This window comes from Hypomesus transpacificus, chromosome 23 (assembly GCF_021917145.1).
Source record: "Hypomesus transpacificus isolate Combined female chromosome 23, fHypTra1, whole genome shotgun sequence".
In the NCBI taxonomy this organism is placed as follows: Eukaryota; Metazoa; Chordata; class Actinopteri; order Osmeriformes; family Osmeridae; genus Hypomesus; species Hypomesus transpacificus.
Window position 1 is genome coordinate 5,408,684 of NC_061082.1, and position 16,353 is coordinate 5,425,036.

The 16,353-nt window shown below is 43.2% G+C and overlaps 2 protein-coding genes across 7 annotated transcripts; one reads left to right on the forward strand and one right to left on the reverse strand.

Moving 5' to 3' along the window:
- Positions 1 to 50: 50 nt before the first annotated feature.
- parp9 (poly(ADP-ribose) polymerase family member 9) lies at positions 51 to 5,118 on the reverse strand. 5 transcript variants are annotated; one of them, XM_047046208.1, is made up of 9 exons: positions 4,802 to 5,118; positions 3,500 to 4,372; positions 3,068 to 3,295; positions 2,695 to 2,913; positions 2,370 to 2,447; positions 2,240 to 2,258; positions 1,172 to 1,626; positions 907 to 1,063; positions 51 to 674 (listed from the first exon to the last, which is right to left on the reverse strand). In XM_047046208.1, the coding sequence occupies exons 2-9, from the start codon at positions 4,352 to 4,354 to the stop codon at positions 388 to 390; spliced, it is 2,298 nt and encodes a 765-aa protein (XP_046902164.1). In that variant the 5' UTR covers positions 4,355 to 4,372; positions 4,802 to 5,118; the 3' UTR covers positions 51 to 387. The 5 variants fall into 5 exon arrangements, with proteins under 5 accessions (XP_046902164.1, XP_046902163.1, XP_046902167.1 ...); XM_047046207.1 differs by having other exon boundaries at positions 3,500 to 4,399; positions 4,802 to 5,087; XM_047046211.1 differs by lacking the exon at positions 2,240 to 2,258 and having other exon boundaries at positions 1,172 to 1,623; positions 2,417 to 2,447; positions 3,500 to 4,399; positions 4,802 to 5,087.
- Positions 4,844 to 16,267, forward strand: parp14rs1 (poly(ADP-ribose) polymerase family member 14-related sequence 1). 2 transcript variants are annotated; one of them, XM_047046205.1, is made up of 18 exons: positions 4,844 to 5,371; positions 5,592 to 5,692; positions 5,951 to 5,984; positions 6,295 to 6,399; positions 6,545 to 6,796; positions 7,065 to 7,292; positions 7,391 to 9,651; positions 9,892 to 10,122; positions 10,249 to 10,470; positions 10,761 to 10,848; positions 10,960 to 11,106; positions 11,288 to 11,350; positions 11,775 to 11,951; positions 12,399 to 12,611; positions 12,804 to 13,418; positions 13,677 to 13,819; positions 13,999 to 14,173; positions 15,147 to 16,267. In XM_047046205.1, exons 1-18 carry the CDS (start codon positions 5,197 to 5,199, stop codon positions 15,428 to 15,430), a joined length of 5,514 nt encoding a protein of 1,837 aa, XP_046902161.1. In that variant the 5' UTR covers positions 4,844 to 5,196; the 3' UTR covers positions 15,431 to 16,267. The 2 variants fall into 2 exon arrangements, with proteins under 2 accessions (XP_046902161.1, XP_046902162.1); XM_047046206.1 differs by lacking the exon at positions 6,295 to 6,399.
- The last annotated feature ends 86 nt before the right edge of the window (positions 16,268 to 16,353 follow it).

The following is a 16,353-nucleotide window of genomic DNA, read 5'->3' on the forward strand; positions in this document are numbered from 1 at the left end:
TTCCACTGCTCAAAATCGTTGGGAGCAAAAAAAAAACTAAAGATACGTAGAATCTTGAAATTCTCATAGAAAGTTGGTTGATTTTTATTGCTTTGTCACAACAGTGTAATACAGATCAAGATTATGTTAAATTTAACATTTTAAAACTACAAGATAGTAAAGTTACAAACCCCAATTGCTACTTGATTATTTTTACATTTAAAATAACAATTCAGTTGTATACAAACTACAAATGATAAGATACAAAAAATTATGAAATAAGAAATAGCAGGGAAAAGAAAATGTACACTAATCATACGTTTCAAAATCAAAATGTATGGCTATATTCGAAAAGAGGATCGCAATCATTTAGACGTGTGCATTTAGGGGATCTGCATATATGCATGATTATTGACGCTTTTTGCAGATGAACAGATACTCAGGGAGAGCCTGGTACCCGTTGAATACGACATGGATGTCCTTACTCGTATTGGTGAGGCTGTCGTACAGAGACGAGGGATCTGAGCCGGGGAGGGAGGGTGGAAGGATTAGGTCTGGTGAACCAGTCGTGGACCTCCCCGTCAGCACCTGCGCCTCAACAAAGTACAGATACTCGTCTTCTGACGTGTTCCTCCACAGCTCCATCGCCAATCTGGGGCTTTCGCAGAAGTAGATCCCCTGTCCATACTTTTGCTCTAAGAAACACCCCGAGAGAATACAGAGAATAAAGTCACTTTTAATGGAAGGAAACACCAACGTGTGCACTTTTCAGCAGGTGAGATGAACTACACTGTGTTTAGAGAAATATGGCTTCCATGTAGAAGGAGAGGGAATCTTTATTAAGCTCCTTTGCTCAGTGACACAGTCTGCATGGAGGCCTGTATGCTTCCTTAATGTCCTCTCTAAATGAAAAGCTCCTGCTCATACCGTCAGGTGGGGCTAGCTCCCTGTGGAAGCCCACCCTGCTGACCAGCTCACAGAACTGTGCAGGCAGGCGCTGGTACATCCTTCTGGGAGTAGCCGACAACTGCTGCTTCTTTAGCTCAAACATCTGCTTCAGGCAAGGATTCTCCAGCTTTTCAACCTGGAAAATAACCCCCAACTCATTACTGCAAGAGTGCAACCTGTTTTTCTCAATGATTATACTGTGATCATTTTTATTTTAGATGATTCCTGTACTGGCTAGACTCACTCTGACAATCGGGAACTCTTTTGAACCTTTGTCTCCATTATCAAATCTGCTCCTCTCATAAGAGACTTTTCTGTTTAGTAACTGTACCAAGGCATCCTCTTCTTCTCTTGCAAACTCTTCTTGAGCCTTGCAGCACATTGCCTCCACCTCCACCCCCACTACAGATACTTCGATGGAATTACTTCCTGTTATTTGAATACCGGCACAACCATCTTGGAAAGACTCTGTTATGGAGATGTTCCACATGGTCTGGAAGGACAGCAGGTTCTCATGCTCGCGCTGGCCAAAGTGCTGAATGAAGTTGTTACGAATGTTGAAGCTGTTCTGGTGAAGGCACATATCATTCCAGATCCAACGCCTGGCCTCAGACATCCTCTCTTGAGTGGCACTTATCAGCTCGATGTGTGGAGTTTCAGCACTGCTCTTGGCATGGTCATTTGTCCTCATTAAATCTACTATAAAGAACATTAAAACTTGTGTTAAAATGAGACCATATTACATATAATCAGCAGGTTAAGTGCGTTGTGATGATGATGATAGCACTTGTCTTAAGTCTTTTGCTTGGGGTGTCACCTTGAGGGGACCCGCTGGGGTAGTTAGCACTACCTTGAGGGGACCCACTGGGGTAGTTAGCACTACCTTGAGGGGACCTGCTGGGGTAGTTAGCACTACCTTGAGGGGACCTGCTGGGGTAGTTAGCACTACCTTGAGGGGACCTGCTGGGGTAGTTAGCACTACCTTGAGGGGACCTGCTGGGGTAGTTAGCGCTACCTTGAGGGGACCTGCTGGGGTAGTTAGCACTACCTTGAGGGGACCTGCTGGGGTAGTTAGCACTACCTTGAGGGGACCTGCTGGGGTAGTTAGCGCTACCTTGAGGGGACCTGCTGGGGTAGTTAGCGCTACCTTGAGGGGACCTGCTGGGGTAGTTAGCACTACCTTGAGGGGACCTGCTGGGGTAGTTAGCACTACCTTGAGGGGACCTGCTGGGGTAGTTAGCGCTACCTTGAGGGGGCCTGCTGGGGTAGTTAGCGCTACCTTGAGGGGACCTGCTGGGGTAGTTAGCGCTACCTTGAGGGGACCTGCTGGGGTAGTTGTCCCTGGGGGGGACAACTACCTAGGGGGAATGTCCCTGTACTTACTGTAAGTCGCTCTGGATAAGAGCGTCTGCTAAATGACTAAATGTAAATGTAAATGTAATGTAGTTAGCGCTACCTTGAGGGGACCTGCTGGGGTAGTTAGCGCTACCTTGGAGGGTTCTCATCCCGTCTTCAAATGCCTGTAGAGATGCACAAGGAAGGTAAATATCCTAATCATGTCCCTAATAACCCTACCAAATCTTAACCGTAGGGTATTTGTTTTGCATACTTGTTGCTAAACATTGAGCATTTATAGTCAATTTACAGTTATCCTGATTAACATTAAGTCATTAAGGTCACTTATAATGGTAAAAAAAATATATTGCATGAATAATAGTAATAATAATATGTTCTAGCAATACTGACATGTTTTGTACCAAAACTTACTTTGTATGTATTTGTGTCAGTTGGATACATCAGGTAGGAAATGTCCAAGTGCACTCCATTGGTTTGCTGTGCAAATGCGACAGCACCTTCCATCATAACTCTGGCGACCACATCTTTGTCATAGCCTAGCAAACCAGTGCCGATGGCTGGGAAGCAGATGGATTTCTGCTGACTGTTGTGGGCCTTGTTCAGACATTCCCACACAATGTCAGCTAGAATCTGTTGAGTAATCCATGTGAGTCTTGGAAAAACTACTTGTTCAATGTTAATTTATGAATCTAGAAATAATTGTGGTAAAAACAATTTTAGTTGAACAAAGTACTTTGTATTAGCCCCACAAATACTTTTCTAATAAACTTTACTTTACAAATACCTTATCATATGGTACTCTCCAGTATTTTTCAGGACATATTGTGTGGTACACATATTGGCAGTTTAAGCCATATCCTTTAGTCTCAATGACGTTATAGTGTTTTTTGGATTTGGATTTTTTATTTATTTCATCCTGGATCCCTTGGCCAGCAGCTTGTAGAATACTTCTTGTTATAGCTCCGTTTGATAAATTCAAATCAGCACCAATTGTATTCACAATGATGTCCGTCTGTCAAAAGAATACACAAAAAAACTAAATGAATGTAAGTTGCAGAGCAGCATATGAGGTAATTAACAAGATCGCCTCGATCAAAACTGTTGTGTATCTTCATGCAAAAAAACATGCATATGAATATAATAATTTCCAACACATGTGAAACACCACTCACTTCAAGACATCAAACATGTTTAGTAAAACACCTTATGACTTTACCTTTTGTCTCTCAATGCTTCCTTTCTTGATGGTGAGTGTGACATTGTTGATGGTTAGTGTTGGACAGGGGCTGTTTCCATGGCGCCCAGCTGCGCTGGATGTAGCCTGCTGTGTCTGCGGCAGAAACTCCCTGCATGCTCGCTCCATTTCCTTCACACTGGGCTCGTCATTGTTGACCAGGTGAATCTCCAAGGGCCTGCCCTTAGATCTCTGATCATGCTCGCTCAGGGTTTTCACTATGGTGTCAGCGCAAACGCGCAAAGGGAAGTTGAACAGGCCAGAACTGATGGCAGGAATGGCAACAGACTGCAGGTTTTCCTTTTCCATTAATCTGAGAATGTTCTTGATTGCATCCTTCAGAATGGGTGTGGCTCGAACAACATCATGCGTAGTGTGGCTGGATTGAAGGCATGGACCCACAGCATGAATGATCTTCTGGTAATTTAGCTTTCCAGCTGTGGTGACAGCGGCCTCACCAGCAAACACCTTTCCTTTACTCTGAACATAACGGTCACTCTCCCGTTGGATATTTGGGCCGCCCGCATCAGAGAGCGCTAGGGCGAGACCTCCACCATGGCTCAGGCGCTCGTTGGCTGCATTGACAACAGCATCTGCTTGGTGTGTGGTAAGGTCATCCTTCCACACTGAAACAGTCATACCTTTGGGCAACTGCGTGGAAAACCGTTGATCAGGAACGACACTGGGCTTCTTGCCAGAGCCCCATTCAGCACTCACGCCATGGATTACAGCTTCACATCCAAACTTGTGTTTAAGGACGTCTATCAGGGCAGGTCCACATTGCTTGACAATGCTTTCCAATTTGTCATCCAGAGGGATTTTCACAGAGTCAGCCATTGCTTTCACTGAGGAAAACTGGTGAGAGAATGTAGGTCAGATGGCCTACACATTTTACATCAAGCTTAATTGGACATACAGTATACTAAATCATTTATAGCGCTGTTGCCAAATAACTACATTAAAGGAAAAAAACTACTTATAATTATACAACTGCTTATGTGTTATGAACACGTGAAGTTTAGATAGATGCTAAATGATGCCACTAGATCTATCCTTATGTAGTCAGTCTGAATGTAAACCCAGTGAAACACTAAGCTACCGTCTGTAGCGTTGGACGCTTACAGTAGTGTTGTAGGCTACTGTTGTAGTGCTATAGGCTACTCAATCCAAAAAGTTACTTTACAAAATGCTACGGTACAACCATAATTGTTCGCTTACTGATCTCTCCCATGCAAATATGTTTACAGACATGTATAGAAAACATTGGATACTCATGTAACTTACCTAGCGAACGATCGGTGTTTTCCAAAACTGTAATGATACGTTGTGACTCAACTCGAAAGTAAAACTGGATGGTATGCTAAATTAGATTCTAATAACGCCCCGCCTGAATACTTCTCTCGGATTTACGTTCGTGTAAGTAGTTTTTCTCGAAATTATTTGACTACTACAGAAGGATAATTACTTTTTTACTACAGTAATTACTTTACTAGCCTACTAGCAAAATAATTGCAAATTCACCCATTGCCGCGTAGTTGATAGCTCAAAGGTGCGTCTCGAAAGTTGGAGTAAACGAAGCCGAAGGTTTGACTCCAGTTCTTAACAGAAACAAAAGTGAAAGTGAACAAGCACATTAAAACATAGGCTACACAGAATATGCTCGCTAGTTAGCTACAGCGATGGCAGACGCGTATTTGTTTCCTTTGCTCGTCGAGCTAGAGAGTAACCAAAATGTCTTAAAACTCAAAAACAAGTTGGTGAAATATTTTCAAAGTAAGAAGGCTAACGGGGATGACTGTCAAGTGGAATGCGGAGCAGACAAAAGCACCGTAGTGCGCTTTAAAACTGAGGATGGTAAGTAGGCCAACTTGGCCAAGCGTTTGCTAACCATCAACAAAATATGTGATTTACATTGTATTACTTATTTTGTGTCTTGTGTTTTTTGGAGTTGATTGTAGGGACAATAGCCGGAGTGTGCACCCATGGGCAGTCGTTGGGCGTTGTTGACAAGGCTGTCCGTACGGTGAACATCGTACTGCAGAACTTGACTCGTATTTTTTGTTCCATTATGCAGCCAGGCAGAAAGTTGTCAGTAAACAGGTGCACGAAATCATTTTGGATCAAGAACGGATAAAACTGACTGTTCGATTACCAAAAGAGGTCTCAAGTGCAAATGTGAGTTCATGGGAGTTGTAGGAGAACAGCTCTGGAAAAGTTACCGCTGTATTTGCAAAGTCACTGTTGCCCTGAATGTGGGCTGAATGTCTGTAGGCTAATGATTTATACCGTCATACACAGGAATAGACTAACTGATGATTTCCTGTAATCTAAAGACTAGTCAAATGTAAAACTTAATATATAGAACAGAAGTTAAATCATACTTACAAAATATAGCTACACAAGTGAAATAACGCAACTTGTGTCTTTGTTTAGGAAGCATCGGCTGACCCTCTCGCAGACAACACATGTAAGTAGCCTACACCTATGAGTGTTTCTGAGGTGGTTCGCTAAAACTAATATTCTGAACATTTCTGTCACATCATCTGATCTGGATGACACACTCATCAAGACTGACTAACAGTTGGATTTAGACTGAATATTTTATCGTGTCAAATTTGCATGGATGATGGGAGTGGGTGGCCTACACAGGCAACGCTACTGTTGTAGAAGGAGAACAAGACGGTCCATTTCAGTACATAAAATGGCATTGTTTACCTGCTATTTAATATAATATATTTGTATGTATGGATATTTATCTGACTGATGAAATGTATCAGGTGTTAGGGAGCCAGTGGACAGCCTTCTCATGCCAACATATAAACGGAAGGCAGAAACCGACACACCACAGCCGGAAGTGTTAGGCTTCAAAAAGAAAGCTATAGGTTTGTGTTATGCTAGCTTATCCTAGTTTTCAATGTGAGAAAACAACTGATATTGCATATGAATGATGTGATCAGGTCAGTTCCTGTCACTGAGAAACGTGTGACAGTCCTGTATCCTCAACATGTAAAATTATTTTCTTCATAGTTGTTGCCAACCAATTAAGCTACAAGGTTCCGGAGGAGGAGGAAAAGGAGGATGAGGAAAAGGAGGAGCAAGGCTCTACCTCGTCTGTGCTTGGGAACGTGAAGGAGAACCAGGAGTTCCTGGAGATGCTGGTGGAGAACATCCTCAGTAGTCTGGGATCTGGTTCTGACTCCCCTTCGGCATCAGAAACCTTCAGTCTGGAGATTCTGCCTGACACTGCCATGGCTGTGGTGACTTTCCAAAGTGTTCAAGGTAGTAAATACTGTTTTTTAAATACTGTTTGAGGTAGTAAATACAGTTTTTTTAAATAGTGTTTGAGTTAGTAGATACTGTATTTTAAAGTGGAGGTAGCTTATTCTTCATATCAGAAATAAAAAACATTATATATTATGTAAATAGCCCTATATAGTACAGAGACAACAGATGCAAAATAGCTGCTAATTACTTTTAATTGTGCGCTATCCCTGCAAAAGAAAGAATGAAATTTACATAAATAAATGCTTTGTTTCCTATTTGACAGAGAGCAATAATTTCGTCTCAAACTGCATCGCAAACAGAGTGTTCAAAAAAAATAAGTTGACAGTCAGGCCTCTGGAAGTCACAACTAAAGCCATTTTGGAGGACGTTCCCCCAAATGTCAGTTCAGACCACCTCCTCCTGTACTTTGAAAAAGAAGGCGAGGATGTGCAAGATGTTTCAGTAAATGAAGAGGAGCAAACTGCCATCATCAACTTTCAGGATCCTAGAGGTATTGTAATTCTAACTGAAGTTTTGAGATTTTTTGTTCTCTACACTGTATCTGACACATATTATATATGTATATTAAACATGTATGTTTTCTTTTAGCTGTTGGCAGAATAATTAAGAGGAAACATCAAATTCACAACCAACCAGTAATGGGTTTCCCATTCTATGAATCCCTGGGAATGGCGCTATATGGTAAAAACAGACCCTCTTTAAAACTCCCGCCAGCCCACAGTGAGAACATCGATCAAGACGTTTGGAAATACCTCTGTGATACTCGGGAAGCTGCAGACTCCATCCACCATGACCTCGCCCAGCATTTCTGTAAGGTGGACCTCCAACAACCAACTGTCAAGTTGAGCCCGCTGCCTGAACTCCTTAAACAGAAGGGGATCAAAGCCAAGGATCTCCAGGAGTGGAAGGGCACTGTGCAGACAGCTTTCCTTCAAGCATTGGCTAAATACAAACTGTTGAAGCTCCTTGTCCAGGCTGCAGCCTGGGAAGAAGCTGAGCGAGAGATCAAACACACAGTGTCGGGGGCAGAAGTAGTGGTGGTCCCTGACAAGGCCCAGGGTGTCATCACAGTGGTCGGCCTTGTAGAAGAAGTGAACAGACTAAAACCGACACTGAATGAGATATTGGATAATATAGACAAAAGAATACAAAGGGAGAAATCTAGCATCAAACAAGATGTCAATTTGTGTCCGTCTATCTATCAAATCCTGTTAAAAGATGGCCTAAATGACAAGCTGGCGATTGAATACCCAGAGCTGAAAATGACATACGATGGCAATAAAGGGTTTGTCACCTTTTACGGCCTGCAGCAGGAAGTGTTGGACGGCAAAAAAAAGGTTTTAGACAGAGTTGTGGCATTGAAACGGAAGACTCTGGAATGGGACGACTACATGGTTGAGTTTCTGCAGGGTGAAGACCAAGAAAAGCTCACAGACTCTCTTCTGATTTCAAAGGGAATTCACGCAGCTCTAGAGATTGACAACCGTCTGCAGTTACTTGCTTTATCAGAGGAATCATTGAGTGAAGCAGAAGATCATCTTAACAGGCTTCTGTTGTCCGAGTACATAGATATTGAAGACTGCAATGTCCTGGAGATGTCAGAGTGGCAGGATCTGGTTTCACGCATGGAACACACCTCCAACATGTCCTTTAGAAAAGTCAGGATCCAGACTACTGGGGACGATCAGAGAGTAGTGGTATCAGGATACAAAGACAGTGTTTTATCAGTACGGAATGACCTAAATGACTTTATGCACCAAAATGCTGAAGTTGAAGAAACTCTTGAGGTCAAGCGAGAGGCCATAATCAAATTCATTCAGAACCATCACCGAAATGCCTGGTCTGATTTGGCTAGCGATAAAGTGAATGTAACTTTCAGGAAAGAGAAAGTTGTCTTAAACGGTGCCAGGGTTCATGTCACATCTTGCAAATCTGGATTTGAAGACTTGATATCATCCACATGCTTTAGTGTGTTGACAGTGTCCAAGCCTGGAGCAAAGAAGTTATTCCAGGATGAAGGTGCCATGTATGTGTCCACAGTTATGGGCCAGACAGGCTGTTTGGTACAGCTAGTTGAGGGGAGCCACGATACCGGACAAGATTCGGCACTTGGAGGTGCTTCAAAGCCAATCTACCAAGTTACAACATCAGACGGGGTAGAAATTGCCGTTTCTAAGGCCGATGTATGCAGCTATGCCGTGCATGCGGTCGTCAATGCAGCAAATGTAGACCTACAGCATAGTGGAGGTTTAGCCGGGGCGCTCCTGGATGCCGCTGGACCTCGTCTGCAGGACGAATGTGACCAGATCATCAACCGCAAGGGGAAACTGAAGCCAGGAGACTGTGTCCTCACGGGCGCGGGAGGTCGGCTCCGTTGTAAAAGTATCATCCACGCAGTGGGACCCCGGTATGATCACGCAAACCCCCAGAAGGCTGAGGGGCAGTTGAGGAGAGCGGTGAAAGGGAGCCTGGATTTAGCGGAGACTAACAACTGCCTCTCTGTGGCTCTGCCAGCTATCAGCTCTGGGAACCTCGGCTTTCCCCTGAGCTTGTGTACCCAAACTATAGCAAGAGCTATCAAGGATTACTGTGACGACAAGTTTGGTGAGAACACCTTGAAGAAGATCCATTTGGTGGACAACGATGACAGGACGGTTGAGGCCATGGAGGCAGCAGTGAGGAAGGAGTTTGGTGACCACGGAACAAGCCACGCTCAGCTGAGCCCTCTGACCAGCGCCACACCAACCCAGCATGTCCCTATGGTCCTCAGTACAAAGAACTCAGACAGAGTGAAAACCAGAGAAGGGCTTTCCATCGTGTTAATGAGAGGAAACATTCAAGATGCTTCGGTAAGCTGTCATTTGTGAGGCCTTTCTTTAAGTAAAAGTAACATTTAAGGACGTTTCCTGATTCAGTCCTTATTTCTTTTACATAACCATTAAATCACAGACAAATATTGAGTCAGCAATCATTTTAAATAAAAGGCTGACAACCGCAACAACAACTTAGTTTAAGATAAAAAATCATTTTGGGGAATTTTCTTAAAGTTCAGGGGGTATTTTAAAATACATACATTATTTATCTTACAGACTGAGGCACTTGTGAACACGGTGGGTGAAGACTTAGTTCTTAACAGCGGCGCAGTCTCAAAGGCCATCTTGAGTGTGGCTGGACCTGAACTCCAGGCCCTGGTCGACCAGCAAGCTGTCAGAGGTAACTGCGGGGACATCATTGTCACCAGCGGTGGCAACCTCAAGTGCAAGGTTGTGTTTCACACCATCGCCCCTAACTGGGACAATGGAGGAGCAGTGGCTCAAAAGGTAATACAGCGTACCTACATTTGATGCAGTTAATTATTGAAAGTTACCCGACTACGAAGTCTATTCTTATGAAGTGATCTTTGAAAAACATTTAATAGTTTTTTGTTGTTGTTTGTTTTCTGGTAGATGTTGAGTAGGATTGTGAAGGAATGCCTGGATAAGGCAGAGCATCAGCGACTCAGCTCCATAACGTTCCCTGCAGTGGGAACGGGGAACCTGGGCTTCCCCAAAGACCTCGTGGCTTCTCTTATGCTAAACAAAGTCCTCAAGTTCAGCAGTAAGAAGAACCCAAAGCACCTGAAGGAGGTGGTGTTCGTTCTCCACCCAAGTGATCCGCAGACTATCCAGGTAAAGACACAGCTCCACTGTCAGATGCAGAGTTAGAATGCAGCTATTTTGCTCTGCGCCTGGAAAATACAGCCCGTTCCTTGACTTTGATCCCTGAAGTACTGTTAGAACTTGAAGTACTTTTAGTACTATGCACTTTTGATCCTTGATTCTCGGCTGTAGAGAATGATTCTCTGCTTTGGGTAAATGCATCTGGGGTTAAATGAGATAGTGTATCTGTGAGTAGGTTTGGATGTTGTACAGGTATATTTGATTTAGTTCATTCAGGTTTTTCTCTGTGTAACTTTCAGGCTTTCAATGATGAATTTACCAAGAAGTTCACAACCCAGTCTGCTTTCTCTGGGGCAACCACAGCTGCAGCCACAGCAACACCTAAAGGTCCACTTAAAACAATTTGGCAACGTTTTCCATCTATGGTTTGACTAATATTCAACAGTTGCTTGATATTGTAAATGTAGTCTTAAAAACAACTTTTCTACTTCAAACTAGGCTTTTTTTCCAAGGTCACGTCAAGTTCAGGGGTGCATGAGACAACCATGTCAGGCGTGGTTATACAGGTTGTCACGGGAGACATCACCAAGGAGACCACTGATGTCATTGTTAACTCCTCCAATCAGGACTTCAGCCTCAAGTCAGGTATGCAATGTATGCGTACATCCAGGTGATCATGTCCATTATAGTTTGTTGTTTAGATTATATTAATGAATAACACGGAAATCAGTCATTACATTTGAAGCAGGCCATGGAGACACTGGTTTGAGGTTTAATCAGCTTGCATCTTTAGGATTGATGTAATGTGAGTCTTATGTTCCTGTAGGGGTATCAAAGGCCATTCTGGATGCAGCTGGGCAGACTGTGGAAGCAGAATGTCAGCTACTGGGTAACAACTGTGTTGCCTCATAATGTTTGACACTCACACTTTGTTGACTTCTTGAATTTATGAAAAAGCGTTATTAGATATATTAACTATTATTGTAAAGGGTTACTTCTTACTGGTTGATGAAGGTGTTGATGGAAAGAAGTAGGGGTTGATTTGCGGAAAAAAACTAAAAAAAACTTGTCTACCAAGTTAGCATAACAAAATGAAATCATACAAACTACTATAGTTACTGAACTAACCTTTGTCCGATTTTAATGTGCTATGGTCAGTTGCCATCTACACAGCAACATCGTAAACACTTGAGTTGGTCCTACCGATCCAGCTATTCACAAAACCCATCATAAAAAGTTACGTGAGCAAAGTTCATATGTACACAAATCTTAATTGGTATTCCTTGTAAAACCTGAATGTTTTTTTCTGACAGGAGCCCAACCTAACGCAGGAATGATAATGACCCAGCCTGGCAACCTGCAGGCAAAGAAGATCATCCACCTGATTGGCCAGACAGCTCCACAGAAAATCTTCAAGGCTGTGAAGGAGGCACTCCTTATGTGCGCTGTAAACAACTACACTTCCATCTCCATCCCTGCTCTAGGAACAGGTACTTAAGTAGCTTTTAGAAGAACTAGGAGACGAACTTTAGTGGTAGGAACTATAGTAGTAGGTATTTAACATTTACATTTAGTCATTTAGCAGACACTCTTATCCAAAGCAACTTACAGTAAGCACAGGGACATTCTCCCCGAGGCAAGTAGGGGGAAGTGCCTTGCCCAAAGACACAACATCATTTCGCACGGCCGGGAATCGAACTGGCAACCTTCTGATTAAAAGCCCCGATTCCCCAACTGCTCTGCCATCTGACTTTGAAATCACGTCTCCTGACATTATTATACCATTTAAGCTGATTGTTTGTTGTTTTAGAAAGAGTAGAAACTTTTATTGAAAAAAAACAGGTGAGGACACATTCAGTAGTAGTTTTGTTTATCTGGAAAGTGTTATTTATTTTACTTGACTAAAAGAAAGCTAAATCCTGATGGTTTCCTTGTAGGCCGAGGCCAGGTTCAGGCGGGCCAGGTGGCAGATGCCATGTTGGATGCTGTTGTAGACGTGATCAACCAGAAGTCTCATAACAATCTGACGCTGGTCAGAATCGTGGTGTTTCAAACTGCTATGGTCAAAGATTTCCTCAGCAGTATGCAAAATAAAGAAGGAACAGAGGACATTGCTGAAGAAAAGGACACAGTCTGGGGGAAAATCAAATGTAAGGGTTATCTAAATTGCTCACAATGTCCGTGTTGTTCTGTGTGAGTTATTTTCTTGCAATATTTCAAGTATTCCTTACAGTATGTTTCAAATACTAGAATAGTGACGATAGTAGCGACAAAGCAGAATCTCTCTGTCACACTATGTCCGATTCTTATCATAAATAATAAAGCACACGTTTTCCTAACAGCATTTTTCGGCTTGACTGGCACTCAAAAGCCCCAAAAGGACAAAGACTTTGTCATTGAGGGCAAGCAGGCAGACCCGGCCTGCTTCCACATCTGCGGAGACTCCCTGACCAGAGTGGACCATGCCAAGCAGCTGATCAGTGACCTGATAACCAATCAGCAGTTCTCCAACAGCATCAAAGACAACGCCATCCTCAGCCTCTCCGATCCGGACCGCCAGCGCATCAGAGACATGGAGGCCACTATGGACGTGAGCGTCACGCTGGAGTACGCCTCGTCCCAGGCCGTCATCACCGTGGAGGGCATGAGCAAAGACGTGTCAAAAACCACCAACGAGATCCACGAGATGCTGAGGAGAGCACGCGAGCAGGAGGCCTTTAATAAGAACGTGGAAATGATCGGTAGTATGACCGAGTGGCAGCACCAGCAGCAAGGAGGACCGTTTGTGAACTTTGACCCCGTCTCGAACTTCCATCTAGAGGATGGGTTTCAAAAGAAGCGTGCTTATGTGGAGGTCAACCTTCAGGGTCAGATTTACAAGGTTCTCCTGCCGGATGGACCTGGGACCGATGCACAGGGGAACACTCTGCAAATCAGACGCATCGACAAGCTAGCAGGTAGTTTGTTTTTAGTACAGTTGTCAACACACAGTCTTTGATTTGTGTTTCTAGTTCAAACGTGTTCTACCGTCTGTCTCGACGATAAAGCATGTGATCGAGGAACAGAGAAATACTCGTAGTCCAATGTGTCAAAACTGTAGATATTCCTAAAACACCCTAATATGCACAGGACTTTATGGCGATTGTCAAATGTAACATAGCCTTGAGATGGCATACTTGTTTTGAAAACCCTGACTGTTGATTTTCCGCCCCCAGGCCAAAAGGATAATCTCCCCCCCCATTGGGATGCCATGCCAGCCAACACGTCATGCCTGTCCTGCCCCATCCAGCCAGGCAGCACAGAGTACAACACCGTTCAAGGCCTGTTCAAGGCCACCTGCCCAAGGAACATAATAAAGGTAGCACTTTTCCCTCTCAGTAGCTACTAGGGGTGTAACAATACATGCATTTACATCAAACCTCGTCTTCTGTGTACCGTTACACCCCTAAGTAGCATGGAAGATGTTGATAGGTAGCGACTTGGTAGGCTATTGAGACGTAGCTACTTGCTAACGCTGGGTTGAACACCTCCGCCCAGATTGAGAGGATCCAGAACTCGACCCTTTGGAAGAGTCTTCAGATCAAGAAACAGGGGATGGAGAAGAGGAACGGGCACCAGAACAACGAGAAGCAGCTCTTCCACGGAGCCTGCTACCAGTCCATCGACCACATCACACACAACGGCTTCAACCGGAGCTACGCTGGGAAAAACGGTATGACATTCTTTTAAATACATGTTTCCAGGCATATGTGAATGAATTGTTACACCCACTAATACTTAAACATTTGAAGTGATCCTTGTGGTCTTAAATAGCTCTTTTAGAGGGAGACCCCAGTAGCTCAGCGGATGAGTGCAAGAAACATGTAGGGTTAGCTGCATGTCCTCCTCTTTCTCTCCCCTCTCTCTCTCTCTCTCTCTCTCTCTCTCTCTCTCTCTCTCTCTCTGTCTCTGTCTCTCTCGTCACGTCACTTAAAACCAATAAAGCATAAAACATACAAAAAACATGTTTGAAATATATATTAATCGATTACAGGGATCCAGTAGTGTGAGAGAATGTTTAACCCTTCCCTGAGCCAAGTGGGTAGGTTGAGGTCTTCTGGTGTGTTTAGGTTTGAGAGGGTACTGACCTCTGACCTTTCTATGGGTCAAAGGAATGTAGCCTTTACTGACCCTAACTGATGATAACTAGTTGGGAGTTAATCAATGAATAGACTGTCTTTACAACTATAACCAAACCTTGTGATGCCACACAAATCTGTTCTTTGTCCTGGTATGTTTGAATAAGGCTGCTGCATGTAGAGCAGCACAGCAAGCCTTTTCTCCACGCATGAATAAACTGAATGATTACACCATTGCATCCTGTAAGTCTTAATCATCATCGAACTACGATTGTTGGTTAGTATGCTAACAGAGATGTCCTATTGTTGGTTAGTATGCTAACAGAGATGTCCTATTGTTGGTTAGTATGCTAACAGAGATGTCCTATTGTTGGTTAGTATGCTAACAGAGATGTCCTATTGTTGGTTAGTATGCTAACAGAGATGTCCTATTGTTGGTTAGTATGCTAACAGAGATGTCCTATTGTTGGTTAGTATGCTAACAGAGATGTCCTATTGTTGGTTAGTATGCTAACAGAGATGTCCCATTGTTGGTTAGTATGCTAACAGAGATGTCCTATTCTTCAGCTGCAGCCTATGGAAACGGCACCTACTTTGCAGTGGAGGCTAGATACTCTGCTAGCGACACTTACTCCAGACCAGACCCCCAAGGCCAGAAGTTCATGTTCCTCTGCTGCGTCCTGACTGGCGACTTCACCAGAGGACAACATGGCATGATCGTGCCGCCGAGTAAAGGCAACACCAACGCTCAACTTTACGACAGCGTGACAGACAATCCCGCTAGACCCTCCATGTTTGTAATCTTCCACGATTGCCAGGCCTATCCTGAGTATCTAATCACGTTCAATTAGACACTGCTTACTGTAAAATAATGCTGCCATCAAACCTATGCCTTTTGATCATAGTTTCTCAAACTTTTATAATTTGTTGCAGGGAAACGTGCCTTTACATGTGACTGTTGTCACTTTTACAATAAACGCCAAACACATCCTCTGAACAGTGTTTACGCTGATGTTCATTTGCATGCTTAACTTTTAAGTGTGATTTTCATTTGAGGACTTTTAAGAAAACGTTTCATCCCTCAATTTCTTAATGTTGAAAACTGATTTAATCTTCAGGTAAACGGCATTGTATTTGGAATTACATTTCTGGCCTTTCAGTTTTCAAATTGAGGTTTTTGTAGTAAGTGTGTAGGCTTTGGCGTGGAGTGAACGCATACCATGTGATAACATTATGAATCTGTTTGGGTAATGAGAGATTCCAGGAAATACTGCCTGAAGTGCCTTGTGTTCAATCGTGTGATGCCATTGAATGTATGCTTATTGCTTACTACGTCAACTCTAGCATTGTCACCTGAAAACTGAAGAACCACAAGTATTTAGATATGGTACATATATCTAAATGTGACAAAACTGAAATGCAATTACATTAGGCCTACACAACTTACTGTTATTAAATACATGGTAGCTTCTCTGAAAGAGATTTCATTAGGCGCAGATCTGTTATCAATAGAGTAGTAGTTTGCGGGGTAGTGGCTCCCTCTACAGTTTGAAGCTCGTAATTGCACGCATGTTTAGAAATTTGGGGCCTGTTTTATGTTCAACATTTATGCAAATGTTACCTTTTTGGGTTTATAAATGTGTATTTCATCTGTGTTAAGATATGCATTAAAGAATTCAGCACTTTAACGAGTAATCATCTTATTAGATGTGGTAGGCTACTCTGATATGCGTCACATCATTTTAGAACTTTTCCTGTTGGCGTGTAACGCATC

Coding starts and splice junctions, on each gene's coding strand:
- parp9 (XM_047046208.1), bottom strand. CDS start 4,354: ATGGCTGACTCTGTGAAAATCCCTCTGGATGACAAATTGGAAAGCATT. Junction 2,914..3,067: donor GGAGAGTACCATATGATAAG/GTATTTGTAAAG, acceptor ATTACTCAACAG/ATTCTAGCTGACATTGTGTG. Junction 1,064..1,171: donor AAGAGTTCCCGATTGTCAGA/GTGAGTCTAGCC, acceptor GTTATTTTCCAG/GTTGAAAAGCTGGAGAATCC.
- parp14rs1 (XM_047046205.1), top strand. CDS start 5,197: ATGGCAGACGCGTATTTGTTTCCTTTGCTCGTCGAGCTAGAGAGTAAC. Junction 11,952..12,398: donor CATCCCTGCTCTAGGAACAG/GTACTTAAGTAG, acceptor GTTTCCTTGTAG/GCCGAGGCCAGGTTCAGGCG. Junction 12,612..12,803: donor AGTCTGGGGGAAAATCAAAT/GTAAGGGTTATC, acceptor TTTTCCTAACAG/CATTTTTCGGCTTGACTGGC.